Source organism: Crocuta crocuta, unplaced genomic scaffold (assembly GCF_008692635.1).
Source record: "Crocuta crocuta isolate KB4526 unplaced genomic scaffold, BGI_CrCroc_1.0 scaffold77, whole genome shotgun sequence".
NCBI lineage: Eukaryota > Metazoa > Chordata > Mammalia > Carnivora > Hyaenidae > Crocuta > Crocuta crocuta.
The window spans coordinates 2,937,224-2,963,563 of NW_027532172.1; the positions used below are offsets into that span (position 1 = coordinate 2,937,224).

Below are 26,340 nucleotides of genomic sequence, written 5' to 3' on the forward strand. Positions count from 1 at the left end.
TTTGGAAAGAGAAAAAAAAAAAAAAAAAAAAAGAAAAAAGTTTTAGAATAGTTGTTTTGCTTTTTCGATTTACACATTCATGAGGACGGAGGGGACGGTAGTGCCGTGATGTGGTTTGTGTCTGAGGGGCAATGCTGGTCAGGGTCCTTCAGACTACATACTGGTACGGGTCTGCCTTCCCCTGGTCTGGCGTGGCAAAGGGGCTGGCCCAGCCTAGAGAGAAGGGGTGGCCGAAAACGGCTTTCATGTTCATCCATTTTGTTTTTTTAGCCCATCTTCTCTCTTCCTTTTTCAATTGTTCTATTCCCTGAAAACAAGAACAATCAGACTTTCAGTCAAGCACTTTCATGGCTGTGGTTTTTGGGGAGGGACGTCCGTTCGCTTGAGGTGAATGGAGTAAACGCTTCCTTTGAAAGCCATAAAGCTACCTGCACGACACGTTTCTCTTCTCTTCCTCTCATAAAAAGTGTTAAAGGGAACAACAAAAAGCATGCTTTCGGCGGGNGGGGAAAATGAGCAAACGCACAGGCCGCTGAGCCAGGATTTCTGGTCGTGCCCGTCAGGTGGGTTTTGCTAAGCGAAGGCGCACATCTACGCGGCCTGGGCTCCGCAGGGGCGCTTCCAGCCCGGTGCTGGGCCTGGCTGCGTGTGGGAACGCGGAGAAGGCTCTGGGGCGAGAAGCCTCAGAGCGGCAGGGGCTTGTGATCATGAGGGCCGATGCTGGCCTTTCATCTGGGCTAAGATCAAGTGTGACGCCATGACCACTTTGCAGACAAAAAACCCCCAAAAAACAAAAAACAAAAAAACGAAAGAGAGAAAGAAGGCAACAAATCGAATGACCGCTCTGGCGCGGTTAGTCTCGCCAGCCTGGGAGGTCAGGAAGCACCCTGCTCAGCGGGAAGGTGGACCGGGAGGGAGAGACCAGGGCTGAGGGGAGAAGCCACCGTAGAGGAGGAAGGAAAGGGATTAGTAAAGGTTAGAGGGGCTGCCTGGACAGCCAGCCAGCCCCAGGCACGGCAGAGGTCCTCCTAGTGCTCCCCTGGGAAGACGCGGGGCCAGAGGCTGCCTCGGTGGTGGTCCAGAGCCTGGGCTCCTCCCCCACAGAGTCTCACGGGGAGGGAGGGCTGGGGAGGAAGAGTTCCCTCCCTTCGTCCCCTTCGATGGAGCTGGAGAGCGGGCAGGGCCGGAGGGAAGAGGAGAGAAGCGGCCTGTCTGCCATGGTCTCCAGAGAGGAGGAGGAGCAGGGAGGAGCCTGAAGGCCCGGCCTAAGTGAAGTCTCCATTCACGGCTGGGGACTGGGCGGATGTGGGTGGAGGGGAAGGCACCCTTTCGCAGGCTGTGGGGCCCTTTCTTCTTTTCTCCTTTCCTTTCTGACACAATCCGCTTCAGGAATGGCCCCGGAAGGGAAGAACAATTGGGGCCCGGGCTGTGTGAGCTTTCCTTCTGTCTCCCCCACACTGTGGCCTGTGGGGCCTGGCAGCTTCCATAGGGGGCGGGGCCGGACGGTCACCCCTGGGGTCCTGCAGGTCTTATGCAGAGAAGCTGGCTGCATTTACTGCTTGGACACACAGCTGCAACTATACCATGGGCTACTATTTTTAAAGAAACTCTTACAATGATGCTATCTCTTAGGGTAAAGAAGTTGCTGAGAGTCCCCCACCCCTCCGCATTCTGCGCGGTCGGCCGGAATTCCCACAGATCTAAAAGGTGTTGCCTTGGCTGCCGGGGAGCGCCAAACACCGGATTTTCCACAGCTGCAGGGCAGCACAGGCGGGGAGTGTGCCTTCCTACGAGCCCCCGTCTGAGGCTGACCAGGCAGCAGCCCAGAGCTGCCCCACAGGGCCCGTAGATGACCGAGGCTCGCCACCTCAGGGGGGCCTTGGAAAGCCGGGAGTAGTGGCGGGAGGGACCCACGACCTGGGGCCCTTCACCTGGAACCCGAAGCCAAAAAAGGAAGGAATGCCCACATCACAGCAACGGATTGACCACCTTGAGGCTTTGGACACTTAGGACAGTCGGGAGGGGGATCTCAGTCCTGCCCAGCCAGCAGCCTGGACGTTCCCAGAGGTGCGGCTATGGGTGGGTGGAGGCAGGGGTGAGGGGTGGGGAGAAGGCAAAGGAAGAGCTGGGCCAGAGCTGGGCCACGCAGAGGTACATAGTGGCCAGGTGAGAGCTTCTGCCCACCGCTCGGCGGGGCCTGAGGCAGGCTGTCTCCTCTGGCCCTGCTCACGAAGTCACCTCCTCCGGGAAGCTCACCCTGCCCGTGCCAGCTAGACTAAGGCCCCCTTTGTCCATCATCCTCTCTGCAGGCCCAGGGCCCTCGGATGGGAAGGATGTCCCCAGGCCCAGCAGGGTGCCTGACACAGCACAGTGTCTCAGACCGAGCCGTCACGGGGGGGACAAAAGGCCTTGTGGCAGAGGGCACCGTTCCCCAAGGCTGCCGGGCCCCATTCCTGGTGCGACCTGCCGGGCTGGCCCCAAGGAAGGGCCTGTGCGCGTGCACACGCCCTGCACCCCTGGGCGCTGGCCGCCGGGCTCCCGGCCTGGCCTCCGAGCAGACCACACCCACCCTGGGGCCTCCCGAAAGCCCAGGGGTGGAGCTGGTGGGTGGGCGGCCCGCTTACCGTTTCGTCTGTGCAGATGGAGTGGACCTGGGTCCCAAACATCACTGACGTGAAGATGAGGAAGAGCAGGCCCTCAAAGCACAGCAGGATGAGGAGGACGACCGTCGTGGGCGGCGAGAAGGAGCTGCACCCTGCAGGGGAAGGGGCACGTGCCACCGGGGCTGCTGTCCCCACCTGTCCTCGTGCAGCACCCGGCGGCCCCCCAGCCCCTGTTCCGTGCTCGCTCTCTCTCTTCCCGGCCAGTGTGTCTGTATCCTGGTGCCAAGCACAGTGCCTGGCACGCGGAAGGGTGCAGAAAGGCCTCAGGGCTGAGGCACGAAAGCAAGGAGACCCTCCTCTCCTCAGAGCCTCAGTCTGGTTCTGGCTTGGCCGTGGGTTTTCTGGACGTTCCAGGCCCTCACTACGTCTGGGTGCCTGGAAGGGGCAGGTCTGGAGGCTCACTCCGTGGTTCTGGGAGTCCAGGTTTAGGAGGGGGCAGCCTGGCTGCCAGGCTCGGCCCTGAGCCTGGTGTGAACGGAGCCCCGCGGAAAACGCCCTTCTCAGGAGCGTGCGCACCACTGAGACGGTCAGTCCGACCCGAGACCCGCCTGGCGCTTTCACTCTCCTGGCCTGTCTCCGAGCCCAGGCTGACTGGGGGTGTGACCCGAGACAAGTCACTGTCCCCCCCAGGCCTCCGCTCCCTCCTCGATAGAGTGGCGAGGTTTCGCTGCTCTGTCTTCAGCAGCAGAATCCTCTGTCTGAACCAAGTCTGAATCAGAAGCCCCCCCCGCCAAACCCCGCTNCCCCATCCCCGCTGGAGAGAAAAGCAGAGGTGCTGGGGGAAACCGGGGGTGACGGGGGGAGACACTGGGCGGTGGGGGTCCCAGCTGGCGGGGCTCACTACCGCTGGACTCCTACGGTAGGACGCCTGCCACCCCAGATCGTGGTGCACGTTTCTGGTCGCCCCTGTGCACAGGCTTGTTTCCCTGGCTGGAGGGGTCCGAGCCGGGAGGGCAGGGTCGGGCTTCCCCGGGCTTTGGGAACCCAGGGAATTTGGGGATTCAGTGCCCCTCTGAGCCACCCTGCTGCCTCCCTCATAGGAAGGTGAGGAGGGGCAAGGGGTTCAAACCCAGGAATGGGCACTGTATGGGTGGTGGGGTGAGGAACACCTCCTCCAAATGCCTTGATCTCCTCACACTTCCCTCGGGACTTAACAATGCCTCCAGAAGTTTCCCTCATGGCTTCCTTGCTGCAGGGCTGGGGTGGGGACCCTGGGTGGCGCCGGAGCGGCAGGTGCCTGCCTGGCCTGTGCACTGGGCCAGCTGGGGGGCAGGACACGGTTCCGCGATCAGGCAGACATGGCCAGCTGAGGATCCCGGAAGCCACTCCCGACCACGAGCTCCTGCTAAGATGCCGCCATGGATACTCGGCTGCGGCCCCTGCACCGTCACCACCATCACTGCTCAGCCGTGGATGAGCAGCCTTGCGTCCAGCTTGTGTAAGCAGGGCGTGTCCCCAGAATGAGGGCACGTGAGTTGATGTTGAGCGGAGGGTAGACTGGTAGTTCTGCGCTCCCTGGCTCTGGCTTCCGTCTCTCCCACTCTGTTCATAGCCTCTGGGGCCCACTCGGGAGAGCAAGGATGGAGGGCAGGCCGCGGCACTGGGCTCCACCTCCAGCCCCAGGGCAGTCGAGGTGGCCAAGGAAGGAGCAAAGACCTCCGTCCAGGGAGCACGTGGTGGTGACCATCCCCCACGGCCAATCTCAGGCTTCCGCTCTGGGCACAGTCGTGCCACGGGACCTTAGCTAGCTGCCTTAGCTGCCACGGGAACTGGGGTCTCAAGCCTCTTCCATCACGAATCCTGACTGCAGATGATCAAGAACACGCAGGGGGACCCGGGGCACCGAGGTCATCCAGGCGGGGCTGGTGCTTGAATCACTGCCCTCTTCTTAGCTGTGTGGGCTTGGGGACTTGCTCAACCCCTGTGAGCCCCAGCTTTGGCCATCGCTAAGTGGGAGCATCTTCGTGCCCTGCAGGCTTGCTGAGGCTGAAACGAGGCACTGCTCGAGAAGGCCTGGGCGCCACAGCTGAGCCTCGGCGGCCACTAGTGAAATGGCCCCTACCAGCTGCGGTCCGGAGACTGAGGCATCCTGCCTCGCTGATGGTGCGTGTCCCTCTCATCGCTGCCCTTGTCTGTTAGCCTGATGGCGGTGGCGGCGGAGGGGGTTGGGGGAGGGGCTGAGATAGAGTTGATAAAACGTCTTTGTCAGACTCCACTGTCAAGTCGCCAAGGCCACATGTGAGGTTGGACGGATCCCCAGAGCCTGGCGGGATGGGTGTACTTCCAGAACGCTCACCGAGGACCGTGCTGGGGCCTGCCCAGCTATGCAGGATGGTACAAACGCCCCCTACTCTTCTCCCCACTATCCCCTAGCTTGACCCTCCCCTCTCCGGCTGGCGCCAGAACTGCAGTAGTCACGGAAACTGGGGGACACGGGGACATGGACTGAATTGTGTCACACGCAAAGTTCGTATTTGGAAGCCCCAAAGAACCCCAGGTAGTGTTATTTGGAGATGGGGCCTTTGTGAGGTAATGCGGCTTAGACGAGGTCGTGAGGGTGGGGGCCCCTCACGGTGGGGGTAGGGCCTGCATAAGAAGAGGCACCAGAAAGCGTGCTTTTCTCCCTCTGCCGTGTGAGAGGACACAGGAGAAGGTGGCCGTCTGCAGGCCAGGTAGACAGCCCGCACCAGCAACTGAATCAGCCGGCACCTTGATCTGGGACTTCCCAGCCTCCAGGAGGTGAGGGATAAATGCTTAGGCCACCCAGTGCATGGTGCTTGGTCACGGCAGCACACGCTGATGGAGACTCGTGGGGTCTCTTCCACTAGGCCAGGCCAGGCCGCACAGGGCAGGGGGCAGGGCCGCCGAGGGTGGAGGTGGCGGATGCAAACCGTGGGCAGAGGCAGGGAAGGCCTCTTCACAGCCGGCTGGGAGCTAAAGATCCCAGCCTTCCCACAGCCTCCCTGGTTCCGCGGAAAAGAACAGCAAGACGGCACCCGAGAAGACGGTATGTGCAGGCAGAGCGAACCTTCTAGAAGTCGGGGGAATGAAAACGGGGACCCGCCTGCTGTTTCTGCTCGAGACGGCTGTCTCACAGACTGTGTGCGCGCGCAAGATCTCGCTCAGCACAGGGCCTCTCCAGCACCTCTTTAAACTTCTGTTTCTTGTGTCTTTTTTATTCTCCTTCAAAATCATACATGGCATTTGCTTCCTTCAGCATCTACTTTTTCCCCCAGGATTTACGTGGTCTTCTGGTTGGAGCTCCTCCTTCGGCGTTTGCGCAGCGGGACGTGTACTTCAAAGTGGGAAGGTTTGCTCTACGATCTTCATGTAGATTGGTAATTAAGTAGTTAAGACACACACACACACACACCCCAAAAAAAACCAACCCAAAGTTCAAAATGGATTTCTGGGAGTTCGGAAGGAAATGACTTTTGATTAAAGTGCCTCTTCTTAAAGACATGGAAACAAAGGTCCTCTCCCTGGCAGGGCTCCCGCGCCCTGGGACAGGCTTCTCGGGGGGCTGCATTTCCCCCTGGGGTGCGCTCGAGCTACGCGGTCTGTCGGCCTCACTGCTGTACCTGTGGGACTGACTTTAAGGAGCTGCTTTTTTTCATGAAAAGAGATTCGGGCCTCTGCTGTCCCTTCCCTGGCCTGCTGCTGATAAAACTAACACGGGGTTGGCCCCTGGGACCACGGCACAAACCAGGAGCCCGCCCCGCCTGGGTCACACACCGCCCCCCAGGGACAGGGAGGGAGGCTCTGGCACATACTCACTTGTCCAGTCTTCTTCAAAGCAATGCAGGAAGTGGAATCCCACCATGATGAGGGCGTGCAAGGAAATGAGCGCTATGTACATCTGAAACAGGAAAGCAGGGCAGACGCCATTGTTGTGAGAACCTTCCGACCACGCAGGCTCTGGGGACGGGGACGCTCAGAACCTCCCATTCTGGAACACTCCGTTAGGCTGAGGGCTGACCAGAAGAGAGCCAGGGAGGCATCTGCTGACTGGCCTACCAGTCCCACACCCCCAGCCCAGGGACTGAGGAGAGCAGCCATTCACTGGGAGTGCATGGAATAAGGCAGAAAAGAGCCCGCGACCAGGTGTGACCGGGGCCCTAGGTGGGCGGGGGTGCTCCGGGCCTGTGGCTTCCCTTCACTTGCAAAGTCAGGGGGCCGACTGCCAGTGGGTGCGCCAGCCCTCACACTAACTATCCCCTCCCCACCGGCAGCTGAGGGAGGGCTCGCCGTCACCAGAGCTGCCTTCTGTAGCTACTCACACTGCACCCTTGGGATGGGGCACAAGGCCCTTTCTTAGAGCCGATCCACTCGAGCCGGTTTTCTAGACGCTCCAGCGAAGGGCCCAGGAGCAGGCCCTTGTTGGGCAAGGGGTGCTCTGGCAGAAAGGTGCGGGTCTACACTGCCAGGCAGTATTCCGAACGGCAGTGAAAACCTCTAAGCGTGCTGAGAATTTTCGGAGGCCCAAAGCGCCCCATCGCTCCGCGGAGGGTGGGGCAGGATTCGGAAGCTGACTTACTGTAAACAGGACGAAGTACTTCTGGTTGTTCTCGCCGACGCAGTTATTGACCCAGGGACAGTGGTGGTCCATCTTCCGAATACACCGCTTACACACACTGAAAGGGCCCACAAGGCAGATCTTTAGGGGTGTCCTCATGGTGGCAGGGGCCTGAGGGGAGCAGAGAACCCCCCCCCCAGCTCCAATCCACAGCTGGGGACTCCTCAGCCCTGCTCCGTGTCCTGCTGAGTGTGTGGCAAGGGGCCTGGAAGGCACGGTCAGGACCCCCAGGGTCATGTCATTCCAAACAGGGGACGGTCATTTGCCCACAAGGCCCCTTCTCTTGTTTAACACAGAAATGGGGTGGAGCTGAGGGGGTTTGGGTGGACACTGCTCTCTGGTGGTATCGGGTATTCTGGGCTGGGAACTGGGTTTAGAGAGGGAAGGAACAGAGAAGCAGTTTTGAAAATGTGACAGGCTGAGGAGGGTACAGGACACAGCCACTCCTAACTCCCCGCAAAGACCAAAACCCCGAGGGCGCTGCAGGGAGGGCAGCCGACCAAAGAGGGGGCTGGAAGAGCACAGAGTGGGCTCAAGTGCACGACACTTCAGGGCAGCAGGAAAGCCCCTTCAAGAGCCTTTCAGCTCTAAGACAGCATCCACTTAGCTGAAAAGACAGAATGTATTTGAGCTTAAGTGTTGATCAGAAATCCTGTTAATCTGAGGCACCTGAGTAGTGGCTCAATCGTCCAAAGCACCTGACTTTGGCTCAGGTCATGATCTCGTGGCTCATGAGATCAAGCCTCGCATCGGGGTCTGAGCTGACAGTGTGGAACCTGCTTGGGATTCTTTCTCTCTTCCTCTCTCTCTGCCCCTCCTGCTTCCCAACTTGTGTTCGCGTGCACACACACACACTCTCTCTTTCTCTCTCAGAAAAATTAAAAAAAAAAAAAGAAATTCCATTAATTTACAAATTACTAACTTGTGATTGGGCTCCTTTTGTGACTGAGACTGTTTCAAGCTTATGTGACAGCAAATCCTCTCCCCACCCCTTTTTGGACAGTACAAAGAAATAATCTGAAACTGAGTACAGACTGATGGGGGCTTGGAGGCCCCTACACCCCAAACTCAGACTTAGACTCATTTGCCAACAGACAGGCTCACCAGAAACTGGTCCTTCCTCAATTTGTTAACATAGGCTCCCTGACATTACCTCGAGGGTATTGTTCCAAACAGTGTGAAATACTGTAAAGGTAAACTCAGAAATAAGGCGATCACAGGTTTTTCTTTTTTGAAAGCCCCTCAGTTCACCCCAGCTTTTCCTTCCACTCATTTCCACAGCTAACTTTCAGGTTGTTCATCAAGTGCCCCGTGGGCTGTGGCGAGTGGACCCTGGCGGAAGGGCTGTTATCAGGGTCACACGCGGCGAGCTCGCAGCTGCTGAGCTCTGGCTGGCTGGGTAAGGGAAAGCAGGGGAAGAGCCCTTCTGGGTGTGGATGTGAGCTGCTGCTCACACCCCAGGCCGGGGAGCGCAGACCTCTCNTAATTTTTTTAAATGTTTATTTTTGAGAGAGAGAGAGAGAGAGGGCGCGCACATGAGGAAAAGGCAGAGAGAGAGGGAGACAGAGGATCCAAAGCAGGCTCTGTGTGGACAGCAGAGAGCCTGGTGCGGGGTTTGAACTCACAAACTGTGAGATCATAACCTGAGCCGAAGTCGGACGCTGAACCGACTGAGCCACCCAGGCGCCTCTGGTATACAAGTTTAAAGGTACAGACAAGGAGACAGTGAAGAAGGAGCTGCTCTCTGCATCCTGGGCCTCAGGCCCCACATTCCCTTCACGGAGCCACCTTGTGAGTCCTTCCTCAGCCCTCAGGTCTTAGTTCCCTCCCAATCTGGGGGCCAAACTCCCAAGGGGAGGGGCACCTGGGTGGCTCAGTCGGTTAAGCGTCCGACTTCGGCTCAGGTCATGATCTCATGGTTTGTGAGTTCGAGCCCCGCGTCGGGCTCTGTGCTGACAGCTCAGAGCCTGGAGGCTGCTTCAGATTCTGTCTCCCCCTCTTTCTGCCCCTCCCCTGTTCACGTTCTGTCTCTCAAAAAACCCCCCAAAACCACGAATAAACGTTGAAAAACAACAAAAGAACGCCAACTCCCGAGGGTAACCACACCCCTGCTCCAGGCTCCTGAGCAGTCTCTCGTCCACCCATGCCTTCTCCCAGAGGTTTCCGGTGGGGGCTGTGAGGCAGTGTTTGCTCAGCAGCAGAGAGGGGTCAAGTGGCCAGCCTCTGAAAGCCGCCCAGGGTTTCAACAAGCTGTCACATCCGTCCTTTGCTCTCCTCCCAGCCTTTCAAGAGACCCGGTGTGCACCCCAGGAAGTGAGTTTCACAATGGGCTCCGTGTCCCTGGGCGGCCACGCCAGAACAGCCCTCCTCCTCCAGGGAGCAGGGACAAGTAAGCACAGCCGCCGGGCTACAGAAGGCGGCCCAGAGAGCCGGGCTCTGCGCTTCCTGCCTGTGCAGACAGAATGCCGAGGTGGTCCCGCTCCCCTGGCTGTTCAGAGGCAGGCTCTGGGGCTGGGAGGAGGCGCATGGGGGGGGGGGGTCCATCTGTGAGCATGGCCCTGATTGGGGGCCATCTGACCCATGGCTCTCAAAACTAGCAGCCTGCACGGTTCTGCACTTGGGGCCTGGAGAGCAAGGGCAAGGCCTGCCCAGGGCTGCCCAGGTGCTTGGCCTCAGGCGCCATCTGTCACAAGGAAGAGAAACATGCGGGCCTCCCACAACCCTGGACACCTCACTGGGGTATCGGTTACCTCAGAGCCAGCCCTCTTCCCATTCCCCGTGGCTGGGGGGCGGGCAGGGGGCTCTGTGGGGTCCCCTCCCCAGACAAGGCAGGCAGAGGGCCCTTTACCACCCTTGCTGCCCTGCAGAACCTCTCCTCTCTGGGGCTCCCCACTGCTTTCTCGTTAATGAGTGTGCCAGCCCCCGCCTGGGACTCCTCTCGGGCACCCCTTGGTGCCCCCTGTGCGACACACGGTGGGCAGACGAACTCCTGGGGCACAGGCACCAGGGCCTGGCAGCTCGTCCTCAGCCTGCGGTAACGGTCACTGGAAAGACCAAACATCTTCGATGGAGGTATTTTTTGATATTCCTGCCTTCAGGGTTTCCTGAGCCCCTTCTGTGTTTTTAAGTCCATGTTCCAGAAGACGGCGATGCCTCTACTGCCTCTTCCTCCAGGTTCCCTGCCATTTCTTAGCCCCCAAAGCACTTCTGTCAAAAGCCTCGTAGAACCCAACAAGCCCATGGGCTCACATGCACTCAGGCGCTCTGCGCCTGCGTGCCGTCTTTGGGGAGGTCCAAGGGCTCCTGCCGGCCTGGGTGGGGGCCCGCCATGGGGACACGGCTGTGTCTGCAAGGGCCTGTGTCTCTCCCTCCAGAGGCGCTTGCCCAGCAGTGTCAGGTGAGTGCACGACCTGGTGCTACAGATGGGCGACAGCAAGCCTGGGAAGCGGCTCCGCCACATCAGAACGGGATGCCCAGCGGGGCAGAAGTACACAGCTACAGGGCACCAGGGGACCACGCTCCACACACAGGTTTTCATCTCACGCCTCCTTCACTGAGCTTAAAGTCGTAAGTGAAAAGGCATCTGCCACATCCCGGTCCCTGCTCTGCAACGGTGCCGGGTAAGGCAGCCCAGCGTAGCGGACAGAACGCTGCTCTCCGGTCCCCGCGCCGGGCTCTGGGCAGGGAAACCCAGCTCCTCCGAACTGCCCTCTGCAGAATGAGACCCGCTCCAATCTCCCAGGGTTAGAGCTGATGTAGGTCAAATGCTTTAAAAACAATACTCCTGCTGTATAAGTGGTATTGGCGGTCATAGCCACGAGCGAGAGGCAGTCCGTGACTGTCCAGCCTCAGCATGTATGTGTGTGTTGGGGTGTGTGTGTGTGTGGGGGGGGGGTGTAAGGCTTTGCTGGGGTCACAGGTCTCCACCTTCTTGTGTGAGAGGAACCTGTCGCATGAGCCTGACACCTTGGCTGTCCACATTAGCGTGAACAGGCTCCCTACGGGATTTCCACATGCCTGTGTGGTCCTCAGCACCAGGATGAAAGCAGTGTGGGGTTCCAGAGTGGCCTTCTGTGGAAAGAAGGCCCACCACACACCACTGGGCTGGAAGGAGCATCTACACGTCCCGGGGCAGGGGGCAGCTGCGGTGTCCACCAGAGCTCAGGGAATGGGGCCAGTTTTAAAGTCCACCAGCTCTGCTGGGAGGCCAGGAACCGGAGAGCTTGGTGTGCTCACAGACACGGACATGCACCTTCGCCCGAGCGGGAAGATGGACGTCAACTCTTGAGCCAGGCAGCAGGCCTCCCAGCTCCAGCAAAACCCAGCTCTGTCTGGTGTGCGGGGGACCATGCATCTCCCAAACCGCGGGTCCCCAGACGGCCCAGGCTGCCACGAGCCCCCCAGAGGAGCAGCTGTTGGTGCACGCTTCCTGCGCAGGAGTAGGGGACACACGGACCGTCTCCCCGGAGTTCATCTGAGTCAGCAGCTCCTGTCTTGCTCACGCTGATCTGTTTACTAGCACTCAAAAATACCTCCCTCGGATCGTGCTGGCCAGACAGGAGAGGCGGAGGCAGTGAGGCAAATGCCGAGCAGGGGAGGAGCCGAGGGCCCGGGGAGGAAAGAGAAAGGAGCACTATGGTCACCGGAGAGTTCTTTTCTACAAAGGTCGCAGCTCCGCGTTTCTGTAGACCCTGTGCACCTGCAACGGCCACACACGCCTCTACCTTGGGGAGCCAGCTGACTCCGTCATTCAGATGTAACCCCCACAAGCCGGGGGGCAACGGGCCCCTTTACGGAGGACAGAGTCGAGCTCAGAGGGACGGGCCGCTTGGTCCAAGGTCTGGGACACATGTGTTGGGGACACGGCTGGCCTTCCAACACTGACCTCTCCAATGCCAAGGCCGGGGCCCGTTCCAGCACACTGGGCCGCATGGAGTCACGGCCTGAGGAGCCACATAAGCAAGCTGGGCCCCTTCATTCAGGTGATGAAAACAGCCGGCTTCCCAAGCCTCGGGTGGCAGGAAAGGCTAGACAGGAGCCCCCCCTGCAGATCTCAGAGGTCAACCGACCGCCCCACACTGGGCTCTGCGCAGACACTCAGCTCCTCCTAACTGCCAAACACCCCACAGGAGAAGCAACCCCCATAGGCCCTGTCCAAGCTCCTCGGCCCTCAGCCTCAGGAGGTGCCAACTAGCTGGGGAGGTCGGACAGAAAAACGTCCGTACAATTACATCAGGTCACACAATTCCCCCCCCCCCAAAACTGGGATTCTAGTGGAAAAAAGACCCCAACCGGAGCCGCAAACACTGGGAGCCAATCCTGTCTCTGGTACTCACCAGCCGTGTGACCCTCCCACCCCAAACACACACCAGTCTGAAAATGGGACAAAGTGACATGTTTGTATTTCTGTAATTTATCATTAAAGTTCTGAGAAGACTCAGAACAATGAAGAAATCTGAAAACCAAAGGGAAAAATCACCACAGAGGAGATGAGGAAATGGCTCTTGAGGCTGAACTCTACGATTGTTACAACTTCTAGAAGTTTGTTGGGTTTGTTTTTTGTTTTTTTTTGTTTTTGCTTTTGTTTTTTTTTCCCCCCCAAGTAGGCTTCATGCTCAGCATGGAGCCCAACTTGGGCCCTGAACCCCAAGATCAAGACCTGAGCTGGGATCAAGAGCAGACGCTCAACCAACTGAACCACCCAGGAGCACCTAGAAGTTGTTTCTTTTTTTTTAAAGTTAATTTATTTTTGAGAGAGAGCACAAGCTGGGGAAGAGCAGGGAGAGGGGGGCAGAGGATCCAAAGCGGGCTCCACGATGTAGGGCCTGAACTCATGAACTGCGAGATCATGACCTGAACCGAAGTCCGATAGATGCTCAACCGACCATGAAGTTTTGTTTTGAAGAAAAGCCTTCATTCAAAGACAACCCTTTCACTACAATTTAAGCGAATAGGGCCCACCTCTTCAATGTGTCAAGTACTAGACACAGAATGATTTTCTAAAGCTTTGTCTCCTGCACTCTAAATTAAGTAATAAAGCTATGAGGTAGGAAGAGGAGGAACCCCCTCAATTTTATAGATACAGAAACAGGCAGAGACAGTTAAGGGCCTGGCAGGACCCTTCATCAGCTGTGGGAGAGTCAAGTCTTAGGATGGGTATCCTAAGCCCAAACCAAATGCTCTTTCCAATCTAGTGAGCTCACAGAGATGGGGAGGGAGAGTCACAGTGGCCGCTCCCTGCCCAGAGCAGGGGACGTTCAGAAGTCCTGGTGCTGATGCTACCCGTTTGGGAAGCAGGTGGCTGGGGGGGCAGGGGTTGAGGGGTGCTACTCCAGAGTGGGTGAGAGGTGGGGGAGGGGAAGAGGCGAGCCCAGGTTGGGAAAAGGGGGGTCGGGGCGCACGCGTACCTGCAGTGGTGGGCTCGGTCAGGCTTGATGCTGCAGCATTTGGGACACTTATACACCACCTGCCCAGGCTTCAGCTGTAAACTCTCGATGAATTCTTTAGTGGCATTTCCTTTGGGCACCGCGCCCTGTGAGAAAGAGGAAAGGGGTCAAGGCTGGGCCAGGGACTCTGTCAGTTCTGATGCCCCGTGGTGGAGATGGTCACCTGGAAGCAGCCACCACACACACACACACACACACACACACACACACACACACACACACACGGACAGGACAGTTTCGTCCCAACAACACATGGCAGAATTATCCCAACACTGATGGATACTTGTGGACAATGAGTTTTCTGGAGGAAAAGTAAATGACTTTTCCCAGTGGACAGTTACAGTGTTCTGCTGATTTTCTACTTTCATCTTAGTGACATGGTTTTCACTGAATCCATTGTTTCCTACGTAAATACTACAGGTAGGATTTGACTCCCCCATTCCCATTTGGTCTACATTAAAATTTCCCAGTAACACCTTCAACCTTTCCAAATTTTCATTAATGGGCTTCACACCCAAAAGCTCAGTTTTCCCAGATCAAAGCCTGCAGCTCTGAATGTTCTCGGCTACTGTTTAAACCAGAATCCAGTTTTATTTTCTTCTTTTACCAATACTAATGTTACGAAGCACTGTTGATCTATATTTGGTTCTTGTGAATCCAGAAGCCACTGTGAATCATGGCCCTTGGATACTTGACTTGCTTTTTGACCCAATGTGCCCTCCAATTTGTTACCCCGTCCTTTTCGTATGCTGGTGGCGCCAGCAGCAGATCCAAAGTGCCACCTGAGTCTACTGGGGCCTGTGTGCCTGTCCAAGCAGAAGGAAAGCAGGCAGTGCCCAGGCCTACACAGGGTCTCAACAGCCAGTCTTCACCAGGTGCCTCCTTTGTGCTCAGCCCATGCCCCGGTGCTCACTGCTAAGCATTCAGGTATCAAACAAGGTCTCTGTCCCAGTAGGCCCTTGGTCTCTTAGAGGCTAATGATTCTAGAAGACAGTTGTGTTGAGGAAGCACAGAGGAGTAGGTGCTGACTAGCCAGGTTTCAACACATGAGGTTTTTTTTTAAGTTTATTTAGTTATTTTTTAAAAAATGTTTTTATTTATTTCTGAGAGAGAGAGAGAGAGAGAGAGAGAGAGACAGCGTGCGTAGGGGAGGGGCAGAGAGAGAGGGAGATACAGAACCTAAACAGGTTCCAGGCTCTGAGCTGGCAGTTAGCACGGAGCCTGATGCGGGGCTCGAACCCACGAACCGTGAGATCATGACCTGAGCCGAAGTCGGATGCTTAACCGACTGAGCCACCCAGGCGCCCCTATTTAGTTATTTCTGAGAGAGAAAGAGAGAGAGAGAGAAAACACAAGCGGGGGAAGGGAAGAGAGGAGGTGAGTCTGAAGAGAGGTCGTAAGGCACGCACAGGGGTTTGCCAGCTCGACCTGAGGGAGGAGGGGGTTCTGGCCAGAGGAGGGGCACAGGTAAAGACAGAAAGGTGAGAGTGAGCCCGGCCCCACTGGGGGCTGGTGAGAAAATCAGCACAGCGGAATCCAGGGTAGGCAGCAGAGAGGCTGAACCGACGGGCAGGAGGCCCAGCTTGAGTAGAGTGAACGCCAGGCCTAACGGCTGGGACAGGATTTTTCTTTATGGGCCACCCAGAGCCATCGGAGAACACGTTGAACTTGGCTGCCTGTGCTGTGTGGATTAGATAAGAACAGGGAGAGAAGGAAGTCCTGCAGACCAGTTAGGTGGTTACTGCTGATGGCCCGGAAGCACTGAGCGAGGAGGAGGAGGATGGGGGAGAGTAGGGAGGAGATTCAGATCTAAACAAAAGGTGTAGGGAACCAAATCAATCTTGTGGTGGCGGAGAGGGTGTGAGGAGGAAGGGATGGATACGAATGGGTTTCCAGCTAGAGCAGCTGGTAAGGCAGCACCCTTCACCAGTTAGAGCATTGGAGAAGCAAGGTCTGGGGAAGAGCTGACCAGTTCACAGTCCTAAGGGCCTGGGGGACCCCAGGAGCTGGTGTCCAGGAAGGTGCTGGGAATACGGGCCCAAGAAGCGGGAGAGAAGAACAGTCAGTGGCGTAGCAGCAAGCGCTAAGAGGCTGGCTGGACGTCGGCTGGCCCTGCTTTTAAATCCAGGTCCTACATCCGTAACTCGCCTGTTGAAAGCTCCACCTATCTGTGCCTTCGCTCCCTCACTGGGAAGCCAGGACCCATCCTACCTGGTTCCCAGCATCACTGTGAGGGTGAAGCCGGATGCGGATGCGGACAGCCCACAGAAAGGGCTTGGATGCTGCTGCCACAGACAGAGTGCTCAGCACGTGTCACAACAGTGGACTGAATGTATCTCCCTGAAATTCCTAACCCTCAGTGTGTGCTATTAGGAGGTGGGGCCTCTGGGAGGTGGTCAGGTCACGAGGGAGGAGCCCTTGTGCATGGGCTTAGCACCCTTATAGCGAGTCTCCTCAGAGAGCTCCCTCACCCCTTCTGCCATGTAAGGACACAGCGAGAAGACGGAGGTCTGCAAACCAGGAAGTGGGCCCCTACCCAGAGGCTGAATCTGCCAGCACCGTGATCTTGGACTTCCCAGCCTCCAGAACTGCGAGAAATAGAACTTTCTGTTGTTTCTAAGCCAGTCTGTCTCTGGTGGTTTGTTACAACAGCCCAAACGGACTGAGGCAGGTAGGCTGTGTTCCTGGCCACGTGTCGTACGCAACACGGCGCCTGTAACAACCTGCGGATGCCTCGACTCTAATTACCACACAAAACCTGTCGGGGCGCCCGGACACCCGCATTTTTACAAAGCGCTCAGCAGGGCTGAGAACTACTATGCTAGACCAGGAGCTCCATGTCGGGGCTACCTCGTCCAACACCAGAGCCCCCAGCCTGGAAAAGGTCTATCGGTTTCTGGCTTGGGGTGAAAAAGGAGCAGTGAAAGCAAGCAGAACAAGAAGGGGGCCCAGGGTGCCGGCCTGGAGGGCTCCAGCAGCGGGGCCCAGCTGCCTCTCAAGAACCAGGCCTGACACTGGGTCGAGTCACGGCTCTGGGATGAGACTGCTCCACACCCCCAACCAAGGTCTAGGTGACAGCAGGCCGCACTCATCAGTGGGCACCCATGGGACACCACCATCAGGGAAGCTGATGCAACATCCGAACCACGGAACCGGGGGCCACGCCCAAGTCCTGAAGGGGCCCAGGTGAGGGGCAATGCGGTCGGCTTGGGGGGGAGGGGTAGGTGTGGATTTCAGGGCTGATGGGCTGTAACAGGCCCAGATGGGGTGTCAGATCCTTTTCTACGAAGGAGAAATTCTGGGATAGGAAGAGCCGCTAAAGAACCAGTACAGACCAGGGAGCTGGAGTTTCATCCTTTGCTACAAAAATGGCTCACGGGGCCAAAGACCCCAGCTATGGAAACCGCAAGGACAAAACAAGTACCAACCCTCTCCTGAAAGTCTAAAGCACACTGAGCACTGTGGGAAAGTGCATGGAAGTGATAGGGGCCTGGGTCTCAAACAGCAGCTGGGGGGGACGCCCAGATGCCCAGACACAGCCAGGAGGCTGAGCACCCGGCCAAAGCCACAGCCACTGAAGCAACAAGGGCTGGAGGTCAGGAGGACCCTGGTGGGCACAGCAGGATGGGGGCACCCGGGGCGGGAGGCCGTCCAAGCAGTGGTCAGAGGTGGCCTCTCCAGAGAATGACGGGTACAGCGGAAGCACCGGAGCCAGAGGGCACGCGCGGGGGTGACTTCCTGGCAGTGGAGGGAAAAGTCAGTACCGCGGTTCAATTACGGGAAGATTTTCAAGTTGTCTCAAAGAGGTCCTGGAGTGCCTCTCTGGGGCCTGCAGCCAGCATGCACCTCGTGGCTCCCTGTGCCCCCTCTCCTCCCGCCCCTCACCCCACTCCTCATGTGGCTTTTTGCTGGGCCCCTTCAACTCTCCCCTGCTGACCACTCCATCACCAGCTCTTTATCTGTTCTCACCCTGACTCTCCTGTCTTGCTAGGGACCTGCTCACACCCAAGATGGGCAGTGCGTGGCCGACGTGTCACTAGGAACCATGCTGTGCTTCCCCACTGGCCTGCTGGGGGCCGGTGGGGCAACAGACAAGCAGGAACCCAGAAAAGCCACAGGCCTGCTCATCCACGTGAATGCTCGTCTCCTTGGTGGAGGCTCAGGACTTCGAGTGGGAGAGAGATGAGGTCCTGAGAAGAAACTTCTAGAAACGTGGATCCGGGTACACTATGGGCACCAAGATGCTAAAAACCACATGATCCAGAGTAACAGTCACCTCCGTGGTGGTGGGGAGGCTGGGAGAGGAAAGGAGGGATACAAAGAGGCTAAACTGCCTCTGTAATGTTTTATGCATGAGGCTGGGGGCGTGAAGACATCATATGATCATAGCATCTATTATCCTTGGTGCCCTTTCAACTGTCTCAAGTGTTTTATTACATTTTTTCAAAAAAGTAGGAAAAAAAACAAAACAAAGCCAAAACAGCTGATCTGTAAAATACAGTCAGATGCCAGAAAAGCCTATGGTAGAAATTTTAAAGAGGGGCGCCTGGGTGGCTCGGTCGGTTGGGCATCCGACTTCGGCTCAGGTCGTGATCTCATGGTTTGTGAGTTTGAGGTCTGTGTCAGGCTCCGTGCTGACAGCTCGGAGCCTGGAGCCTGCTTCGGATCCTGTGTCTCCCTCTCTCTCTGACCCTCCCCACTTATGCTGTGTGTCTCTCTCAAAAAAAAGAACAACATTTAAAAAAAAATGTTAAAGCAAACAGATTTTGGTAGGCAAGGACCTAAATGGTATGTATAATGCCATTTAGGATGTACCTCTTGATGTTAAATATGCTATAAAAGTATATAGCTATTAGCATGGAGAACATCTATTACAGATGGCTAAAGGCACACATAGACTTCCAAATAGTATATGGCATATAAGACATTCTGAAACATATCTGATAGCCCGCTGGCACTTGAATAATGTGGGGCTGAGGGGTCTATGCAGCCAAAAATCCACATATAGCTTTTGACTCACCCCAAACTGAACTACTAATAGGTTCCTGTTGACCAGAATACCAAAAACATGAGTAGTCAATTCATACATATATTGTACGTTATTTGTATCATAGACGATATTCTTACAATAAAGCTAGAAGAAAGCGTTAAGAAAATCATAAGGAAGAGAAAACACATTTATAGTACTGGACTGTTTTTATAAAAAAAGAATTTGTGTGTAAGTGGACTCGTGCAGTTCATTCCCATGTTGTTCAAGGGTCAGCCGCATGTATATAAAGACAAAGTGCAAAATTATTAATGGATATCTCATGTAGGAGGATCACAAGTAATTTGTGTTTTCTTGACCATATTTCTTTTTTTTTTTTTAATGTTTTTATTTATTTCTGAGAGAGAGAGAGAAAGACAGCATGAGCAGGGGAGAGGGTCAGGGAGAGAGGGAGATACAGAATCTGAAACAGGCTCCAGGCTCTGAGCTAGCTGTCAGCACAGAGCCCGATGCGGGGCTCGAACCCACAAACTGTGAGATCATGACCTGAGCCGAAGTCGGACGCTTAACCGACTGAGCCACCCAGGCGCCCCTTGACCATATTTCTTAAATGTTCTAATACGAACATGTGGCTTTTGCAATTAGAAAGAAACTCATTAAAAGTACAAGCAAAGGGGCGCCTAGCTGGCTCAGTCGGTTAGGAGTCCAACTTCGGCTCAGGTCATGATCTTGTGGTTCGTGAGTTCAAGTCCTGAGTCAGGCTCTTCGATTTCAGCACAGAGTCCACTTCAGATCATCTGTCTCCCTCTCTCTCTGCCCCTCCCCTGCTTTCTTTCTCTCAAAATAAGCACTAAAAAACAAACAAACAAACCCCAAGCATAAAAACATACGTCAGGAAGGGGCTACTCAAAGTAGGAATATGCCCAATTTAACTGAATATTATATTCACAATGCTATCACCACCTCAGCTGGAGATATCTGAGGCCTGCCCTGAGGCACCAGAGTCTGGAAGTCTTTACAAGGGCAAATCTGGACCCTGACCACCCAGATGAGCTGCTTTTAAAAGAGGATCGAGAAGGGGGGCACCTGGATGACTCAGTCAAAGCATCCAATTCTTGGTTTTGGCTCAGGTCATGATTGCATAGCTTTGTGAGTTCGAAGCCCTGCATCAGGCTCTGTGCTGACAGCTTGGAGCCTGCTTGAGACTCTCTTCTTCTCTCTCTGCCCCTCTCCCACTCACTGTCTCTCTCTCTCTCTCTCTCTCAAGTAAATAAATTAAAAAAAAATATTTTTTTAAAACTTTTATCCATTTTTGAGAGAGAGAGCAGAGACAGAGAGTGAGTGGGGGACGGGCAGAGAGGGAGGGAGACACAGAATCCGAAGCAGGCTCTAGGCTCTGAGCTGCCAGAACGGAGCCCGATGTGGGGCTTAAACTCATGAATCATGAGATCATGACCTGAGCCGATAGAGCTACCCAGGCACCCCCCCAAAAAATTTCTTAATCTTTTGAAAAAATAAAAAAATAAAAAGGGACTGGGGAGGGCACTGGCCCAGGCAGAGAGGGCCCCCCCAAAAGCCCAAAGGGCCACAGTAATGCTCTTTAATGTAAAGGTCATTGAGTTTGGGCAATCGTGTGAACTTTTATGAATCCTGAAGGCACAAAACCACAACTGGACATCACTCTCGTCTCATGTACAAAGGAAAAGCCCTAAGGAACATTGTTTGCCCAAGGAGATAAAGCAATGGGGCAGAGTTTTCCTAAGCGAACACTCGGGCTGCTATTCCCCTCCTCCCCCACCCCCACATCCAGTTTTTAAGGTCCCAGCAATCCAGAATTTGCTGTAAACCTCAGGAGGCCCCACATAAAGGGATATAAAAGGAAACCCCTAAACTACAAAGGGCAATTGGAACTCTCTTCTGGTATTCTCATTATAGCCTGCTATTCCAGACCAGAACAGATCATGGAACAGTGAGGTCTTTTTATTTTATTTTATTTTATTTTTATTTTTTAAATTTTTTTTAATGTTTTATTTATTTCTAGGAGAGAGANTTACTTTACTGTTTGTTTTTGAAAGAGAGAGACAGAGAGCGAGTAGGGGAGGGGCAGAGAGAGAGGGAGACACAGAATCCTAAGCAGGTTCCAGGCTCTGAGCTGTCAGCACAGAGCTTGATGTGGGCCTTGAACGCACTGTGAGATCATGACCTGAGCCAAAGCTGGATGCTCAAGGGACTGAGCCACCCAGGTGCCCCCACAGTGTAGCTTTTCTAAAAGCCTGCTCCTCCAGCAGGACTCTATTTACATACATCCCCTGGAAGGCCCATTCCCTCCCAGGCAAGACCCCATCTGCCCAGCGAGTCCATCTCTCAGACCTAGAGGCCAGTCCCTGAGACAGAAGATCCGTGAGACAGGCACTTCCCTGCCCCCGACATCTTTTTCTTGCTTCCCTTCCCTTCCTTTTTTAAAGAACATTCTCTTCTGTGCTTATCTCCACAGGCTTCAGAACTTCCTGGTACAGAAGTTCACGGTAAGGAACTCTGTACGATTCTGGACAGACGGCAGGGAGTCGGAGCCCACTGAGACATTTCTGCCAGTGCTATGACGCTTGCATGACTGAGAACCGCCCACCCCCATCCATGCGCACCTCACAGGGATGTCCTGAAGCTTCCGTGCTACTGCAGCCTGGCGGACCGCAACGTACCATATCCCCCCCTCATTTCCACAGTCACTCTTCCGCACGATTTTAAAAAAATAGATGGGAAAATTAAAAAGGAAAACCCACCCTTTGATTTTATCACCCAGAGATCTGTACAATCAACATTTGGGAGTTTATCCATCCAGTCTTTTCTCTGTGTGCACAGCAAGCTAAAGCCACTAAAGAATTTATAGGTCTGTAACACTCAAGCATTCCTCAAATGTATGTTTGGTCCCATAGCGGAATCCGTTTAAATCTGGGGCAGGGAGGTGTGACTGGATTCTGTCAACCATTTGCCTTAGTGGCTAGCTCAAACTTCCAGTACCTTCCTCGACGCCCACCTACTTCCTTTTCTCCTTCAGAGAGAACTGAGGCAGCTGGGGTAAACCACCAGCTGGGAGGGTGAGGGTCCCAGCTAATCCTGGCCATTGGGGGCTCCCGATCTTTAGCTCAAAGCTTCTCCCTCGTGTTGCACGCACACTCTCATGGCTAAGCTTGCCAAGGTCGTGCGCACTTCCGTCTCTACCATCTCTCCCTTACTCCAGTTCACTGCTCTCCGGTGCCTGTCGTCTCCATGCCATGAACACCTGTCACCAGGTCACTGAGCCACTTCCCTGTGGACAAACCCAAAGGTCGGCTCTGAGCCCTCATTTCCCTTGGACCTCCTGTGACCACCAGTCCCTCCTTCTGTCACTCTCTCCTGAGGCTGCTCTGCTCCCTCTGGGTGTCCCCCTGCCTCTTGCTCTCCTTTGGGCTGCTGCCCACCCCTGGGCCCCGGTGGTCCTCAGGGATCCCCACCAGCCCTGTCCCCTGCTCATTCTGCCCCCCGCCCCTCTGCTGACAGTCCTCCTCCATCACGCCCAGCGGTCATGCCCCATCTTGGGCTCCAACTCAGACCCCTTTTCGAGTGGCAGACATCTCTACCTGGCTGTTCAAGAGACATTAAAACCGAAAAAACCAACCCCCCAGATTCAACACAGAAGAACTGAATCCATTCCTTGCTCTCCAACCGCCCCTCCAACCCCCCCCGCCCATTCTCCCTTCCCCGACCTGTGGCACCTCCACCTGGGGTAGAAATCGGACTGTCATTCCCCAGCTCTCCAAACCCTCTGCCCCGCCTACCCCACATACTCCACCGGGTTAATACGGCCCCAAATTGTGCCTTGAATCCCATGTCCTCCCCTCCAAGCTGCTGTCACGGCCTTTGCTCTGGTCCACCCCCACGTGCCCCAGATGTCAGAGCCACCTCACACCTCTGTCTATCCTCCTCACCATTTCCCAGAGTAAACCTTCTAAAATGGGAATCTGCTCATACTACTCTTCCTGCCTGGACACCTTCACAGGCTTCGCGGAGCCTTCATCCAGCCCAGAGTCCGAACTCCTGGGCAGGGCTCGAGCGGGGCCCCCACTACGCGGCCCTAGGCCACAGACCCAGGGTCTCCCCCCAGCCCCGCCCCGGCAGTTTCCCAAAGGCACCTCACTCTCCAAGACTTCCACCTGGCACCCCCAGGGACCCCACATCCACACCTCTGCCCAGCCCGCTTGTCTCTTGCACCAGCACCAAAACCCACTCAGGGATCACCTCCCTCTGCCTTCTTCCTCATGGCCCCAGGCCACCCCCAAGAGAGAAGCCATCGCTTGGCTTTCGTGCTATTCCAGCCTGTGTTTATTTGTCTCATAACACCTATCGTTTAAGTACACACTGATCTCTCCTACATGGCTATAAATTCCTGGAGGACAGAGACAATGTCTTTCAATTTGCAGCTCAGTGAATTGCCCAGGGCCTGACACGGAGCATGTATTCAACAAACCCAAGCTGAATGATAATGATGAGACCACAGACATTTATTGAGTGCTTCTATGCCAGGCACAGTTCCAAGTGCTTTATTGTATTTTGTCAGTTAATTCTGCCAATAAACCTGTGCAGCAGAGACTGCATTATTCCCCATTTTACAGATGAGATAACTAAAGCAAAGAAATGTAGCCACTTCCCAAGGTCATATGGCTAACAGATGGCAGAACCAGGATTCAGACTCAGGCAATCCAAGTCAAGAGCCCTCATCTCCATCAGAAGCCGCCATATGTATTCTCAGATATTGCTGTGAAGAGCCTTGAAGGGGCTTTTTAAAATTGCCATGATGTGCTACTATCATTCTGCCAACAATTATATCAGCACGTTAACATTAAGACTGAAACAGTCCTGGGGCGCCTGGGTGGCTTAGTCAGTTAAGTGTCCGACTTTTTAGGTCATGATCTCACGGTTCGTGGGTTCGAGCCCCGCGTCGGGCTCTGTGCTGACTGCCAGCTCAGAACCTGGAGCCTGTTTCAGTCTGTGACTCCCTCTCTCTCTGACCCTCCCCTGCTCATGCTGTCTCTCTCTCTCTCTCCTAGAAATAAATAAAAAACATTAAAAAAAAAAAAAAAAAGACTGAAACAGTCCTGTATCGGGGCACCTGGGTGGTTCAGTCAGTTAAGTGTCCAACTCTTGATTTATGCTCAGGTCATGATCTCATGGTTCTTGAGATCAAGCCCTGCATCGGGCTCTATGCTGACAGCAAGGAGCCTGCTTGAGATTCTCTCTCTCTGCCCCTCCCCTGAGCATGTGCATGTGTGCACATGTTCTCTCTCTCTCAAAAAAAACTGAAACAGGCTCATTTCAATAAGTATCTAGGATGACACAATAATGTAAAAAGGACATGATGAAAAAAATAGAGGGGTGCCTGGCTGGCTCAATCAGTTAAGTGTCCGACTCTTAATTTTGGCTCAGGTCATGATCTTGTGGTTTGTGAGATCAAGTCCTGAATTGGGCTCTGTGCCGACAGCACAGAGCCTGCTTGGAATTCTCTCTCTCTTTCTCTGGCCCTCCCCATTTGTGCTCTTTCTTTCAAAATAAATAAACATTAAAAAAAAAAAAAGAGCAACTGAGAAACTTCCAAAGAAATACCAACAAGTCTAAGGACTCAATATCCTCATGCATTTTAAGCAACAAGGAGGAAACTTGCTTACAGTGTTTCAGGGACTCTGGGACGGAGGTGTGACTGCACCTGTCCCGGCAGAAATTCTTCCTCCATTAGCTCTGCCAGGAACATGGTGACCAGCCCCAGGCCTGTAGCGCAGGTCACCTGTCTACTTCACAGAAAGGTAGAGGTAGGTAATCCTCAAAGGGGTCACTTGCTTCTCTCTGGGGCCAGAAAGATTTTTCACTAAGTTGCTCTCAGTGACAGCAATGAGAAGTTGCCTGGCATTAGGGAGGATGTAACAGCCAGCTCGAATATCCTCCTGATGTGGCAAGTCCCCTGAGCTGACCTGGGGAAGGGGTCAGTACCTCTGTCCTCACCCGGCGTGCCGCGCACGGGAGGGCCCGGTGCTATTCCTCCTCTGCGTTCCTGTGGGCCTGCCACCGTGCCACGGTGCCACTGGCCCAAGTAAATACGTAAAACCTTGGATTGTCAGTAACGTGTTCTGCGAGCGTTCCGCAAGATGAGCAAATATTTTTAGTAAATTTTAACTTGATAAACGAGCGATGTCTTGCAATACAAGTGCTACCTGATGCCGAACGTCACATGTTCACTACAGAGCCAATGGTTCTTGAAGTTTGCTTTGATATGTGAGTGCTCTGGATTACAAGCATGTTCCCAGGATGAATTATGCTAGCAAACCAAGGTTTTACTGTACTTGCTAACAGTGTGTGATCGATAAGGTCGCTGAGAGGGACTCCAGGAGGGAACACCAACCGCACACTGAAGTGAGCCCTCATATCCACGGATGGGTTTTGGCAGCTGAAACTGAAATGAGTGGCCTGCAGTGGTCTGGACAGTCACGTGAAGTCTGTCTACAGCAAGGTGTTCACAAGATGGGATTCAAAGGGAGGGAGAGGCAGCGGCAGGCAGACTGATGAATTTTCTTTTCCTTAACGATGTGGTTAAATTGATTTATGTGCCTCCTTTTGTGAAATTTCAGATTTGAGATAATTAAAAAAATTTTTTAATGTTTATTTATTTTTGGGGGGGGAGGGGCAGAGAGAGAGGAAGATAGGGAATCCCAAGTAGGCTCCCTGCTGACAGCAGATAGCTGACGAGAGACTTGAACTCCCAAAGTGTAAGATCGTGACCTGAGCTGAAGTCAGATGCTTCACTGACTGAGCCACTCAGGCGTCCCTCAGATCTGAGGTAGTTTACAATGAGGTTAGTAAATGGTTAGTTAGTAAATGGTCAAAAGGGTTTACACAATTATTGCGATTACAAAGTGCTTGGCTTTGAGCTTCCTGGCAGCCAGGACAAAAAGAGACCATCTATGCCTCCCAGCTTTAAGCAGCTTCCGGGAGACAGACATTGTCCCAGATCTAAATTTTAAAGGGAATCCCAGGATTCCTGAAGAAGCTCACAGGATGAGGCATTGAAACGGATTTGCAAAGGGAAAGGAAAAAGTGGTGAAGTTGGAGGTGGGGCGGGAAGGGAGACGGGCACCAAGGTAAGAATTTCTGAGAGTCTGGGCGCTCAGAGGCTCTCTGGACCTCGCAAGTGTCTCAGAAACACAGAAAGCTCCTTGATGACCTCACAGCTTCTTAGAGCGAGAAAGGAGAGGGCACCAGACACCCAACACCGGTCTGACTTGTGCTCTGCCCATGCCGTGTGACCTCTAGGCCAGCAGTCTTGCCAAATGAGGCCATTTGGCCCCTTTCTGTCTCCTTGCAGGCCTGTCCCTTTTACCCCATTTCCCATGGGAGCCTCACCTCCAAGGAGGCCACTCGCACCTGTGTGAGCCATTTCCCTCCCCTTTTCTGTGCAAGCTCTACATGGGCCCATTTCCTACTGCGTTGGAGGAAATGACTGCTAAATGGTCCAGAAAGCTGTGGGTGGTTGCAATTGTTCTGATGTTACAACTGCAGTAAGAATTTCAAAGCTGGAAGTGGTGTGTTAACTGTTTGCGGAAGACTGTGAGAGTTTTCTCTTTTTAAATTATAACCTAGCAATAC

At 54.6% G+C, this 26,340-nt stretch overlaps 1 protein-coding gene across 4 annotated transcripts in view; it reads right to left on the reverse strand.

The window, feature by feature from the left end:
* Positions 1-26,340, reverse strand: part of ZDHHC3 (zDHHC palmitoyltransferase 3) — a 58,350-nt gene that overhangs the window by 11,129 nt on the left and 20,881 nt on the right. For 3 of the 4 annotated variants that reach the window (XM_077777370.1, XM_077777371.1, XM_077777372.1), the window contains exons 3-6: positions 13,647-13,771; positions 7,201-7,297; positions 6,441-6,522; positions 2,625-2,755 (exon numbers count right to left, since the gene is read on the reverse strand). In XM_077777370.1, the coding sequence (XP_077633496.1) occupies positions 2,625-2,755; positions 6,441-6,522; positions 7,201-7,297; positions 13,647-13,771 (435 nt within the window). Of the gene's footprint in view, positions 1-15; positions 308-2,624; positions 2,756-6,440; positions 6,523-7,200; positions 7,298-13,646; positions 13,772-26,340 lie in introns of those variants that run through there. The other variant, XM_077777373.1, reaches the window with a different exon arrangement.